Source organism: Eimeria mitis, genomic scaffold (genome assembly GCF_000499745.2).
Source record: "Eimeria mitis Houghton genomic scaffold, Emh_scaff1779, whole genome shotgun sequence".
Classification (NCBI taxonomy): domain Eukaryota; phylum Apicomplexa; class Conoidasida; order Eucoccidiorida; family Eimeriidae; genus Eimeria; species Eimeria mitis.
The window spans coordinates 8,472-9,879 of record NW_013570096.1 but is presented as its reverse complement, the minus strand read 5'-3'; the positions used below and the strand labels follow the sequence as shown (position 1 = coordinate 9,879).

Below are 1,408 nucleotides of genomic sequence, written 5' to 3'. Positions count from 1 at the left end.
TTAGGGGGTGTATACTTGTATGAAAGCTCTGTTGTTTTCACAAATTGCATAAGCTCGGTACATGAAACAAAAGATATTATTGAAAAACATAAATGAAGGTTTTTTTTTGAATGGTTTCACTCTCTTTTTGTACACTGTTACGTATCGAGTTTCCAGTGGGGCTGCATGCGTGCAAGTTCAACTTCGTTGTGCGCTGCTGAGCCCCCGGGTTTCTTGGCCGTTTCTGCTTGTTCTAGGATAAAAATTTCAGTATAGTATTTCTTTTCGTTTATATTTTGAGCAGAAGATTCATATTCCCAGGTTTCTAGCATTTTTTTGCTGCAATTTACCCTCAAGTTCCTCGGAAGGCATCGTTGTAGGCTGTCGCCGATATCGTAGCAACGAGCAGTTCTCTCGCTGCCAGCTTGTGTTTTTCTGAATATATTTATTTATTTTCTTCTTTCCACTTTTTTTTACCTTTTTTATCAAGATGTTGTTCCCAGGAATGATGCGGGAGGCTCCTCAGGAGTACATCTCCCCCAAGTGGCGTGCTGCTCTACGCATCGTCGGTTTCATTGCAAGTTGTATTCTCATTGCCAAGTACGGAGAGCTCGCTGATATGCCAGAAAACAGCAAACTCGGGTGAGTATACTTCAGGGGGAACGCATGCATGCCCACAGCAGAAGCAACAGCTGCAGCAGCAGCACCAGTTGCTGCAGAAGCAGCAGCTGGTGCTGCTGTTGTTTACCGAGCAGCAGTAGTAACAGCAGCAACAGAAGCAGCAGGGGCAGCAGAAAATAAGAGAACTGCGTGGGACAAAACCGCTATGGAAGACTGAATTTCCTATTTCAAGGAAGCAGCAGCAACTGCCGCAGCAGCAACTGCAGCAGCAGCAACTGCAGCAGCAGCAACTGCAGCTGCAGCAACTGCAGCTGCAGTGAGCTGCTGCTGCTGCAGCGTTGGATCAGCAGCATCCGTGATCGTTCAGACAGCAGCAAAGAGTGCAGCAGCCCAAAACTACGTATAATACTATAAGCAGTGCTCGCGCAGTGCTGGAGAAGCAGCAGCAGTTGCTTCTCCTGCAGCAGCAGCAGCTGCTGCTGCTGCAGCCACAAGCCACCGCTGCATGGCGATGCTGATCCTGCTGCAGCACCTCGCTGAAGTAGCGGCAGCATCGCCTCCCAGCGCAGCAGTGAGACGCTGCTGCTGCTGCTGCTGCTGCTGCAGTGAGATGCTGCAGCAGCTGCTGCAGTGAGGTATTGCTGCTGCTGCTGCTGCAGTGCGATGCTGCAGCAGCAGCTGCAGCTACGTGCTGCTGCGACAGTGCGTGCCTCTTTGGTCTGAATCGTTTAAAAAAATTGAAAACGTTTAACTTAGTTAATTTACAAAAGTAAAAAAAAATGAAACAAAATAAATACGCCCTCTGCCA

The 1,408-nt window shown here is 48.4% G+C and overlaps 1 protein-coding gene across 1 annotated transcript; it reads left to right on the top strand.

Moving 5' to 3' along the window:
- Positions 1-469: 469 nt before the first annotated feature.
- Positions 470-920, top strand: EMH_0043390 (uncharacterized protein; the record flags this gene model as incomplete). The annotated part of the gene is made up of 2 exons (XM_013495839.1): positions 470-621; positions 833-920. The coding sequence occupies 2 exons, from the start codon at positions 470-472 to the stop codon at positions 918-920; spliced, it is 240 nt and encodes a 79-aa protein (XP_013351293.1).
- Between the last annotated feature and the right edge of the window lie 488 nt (positions 921-1,408).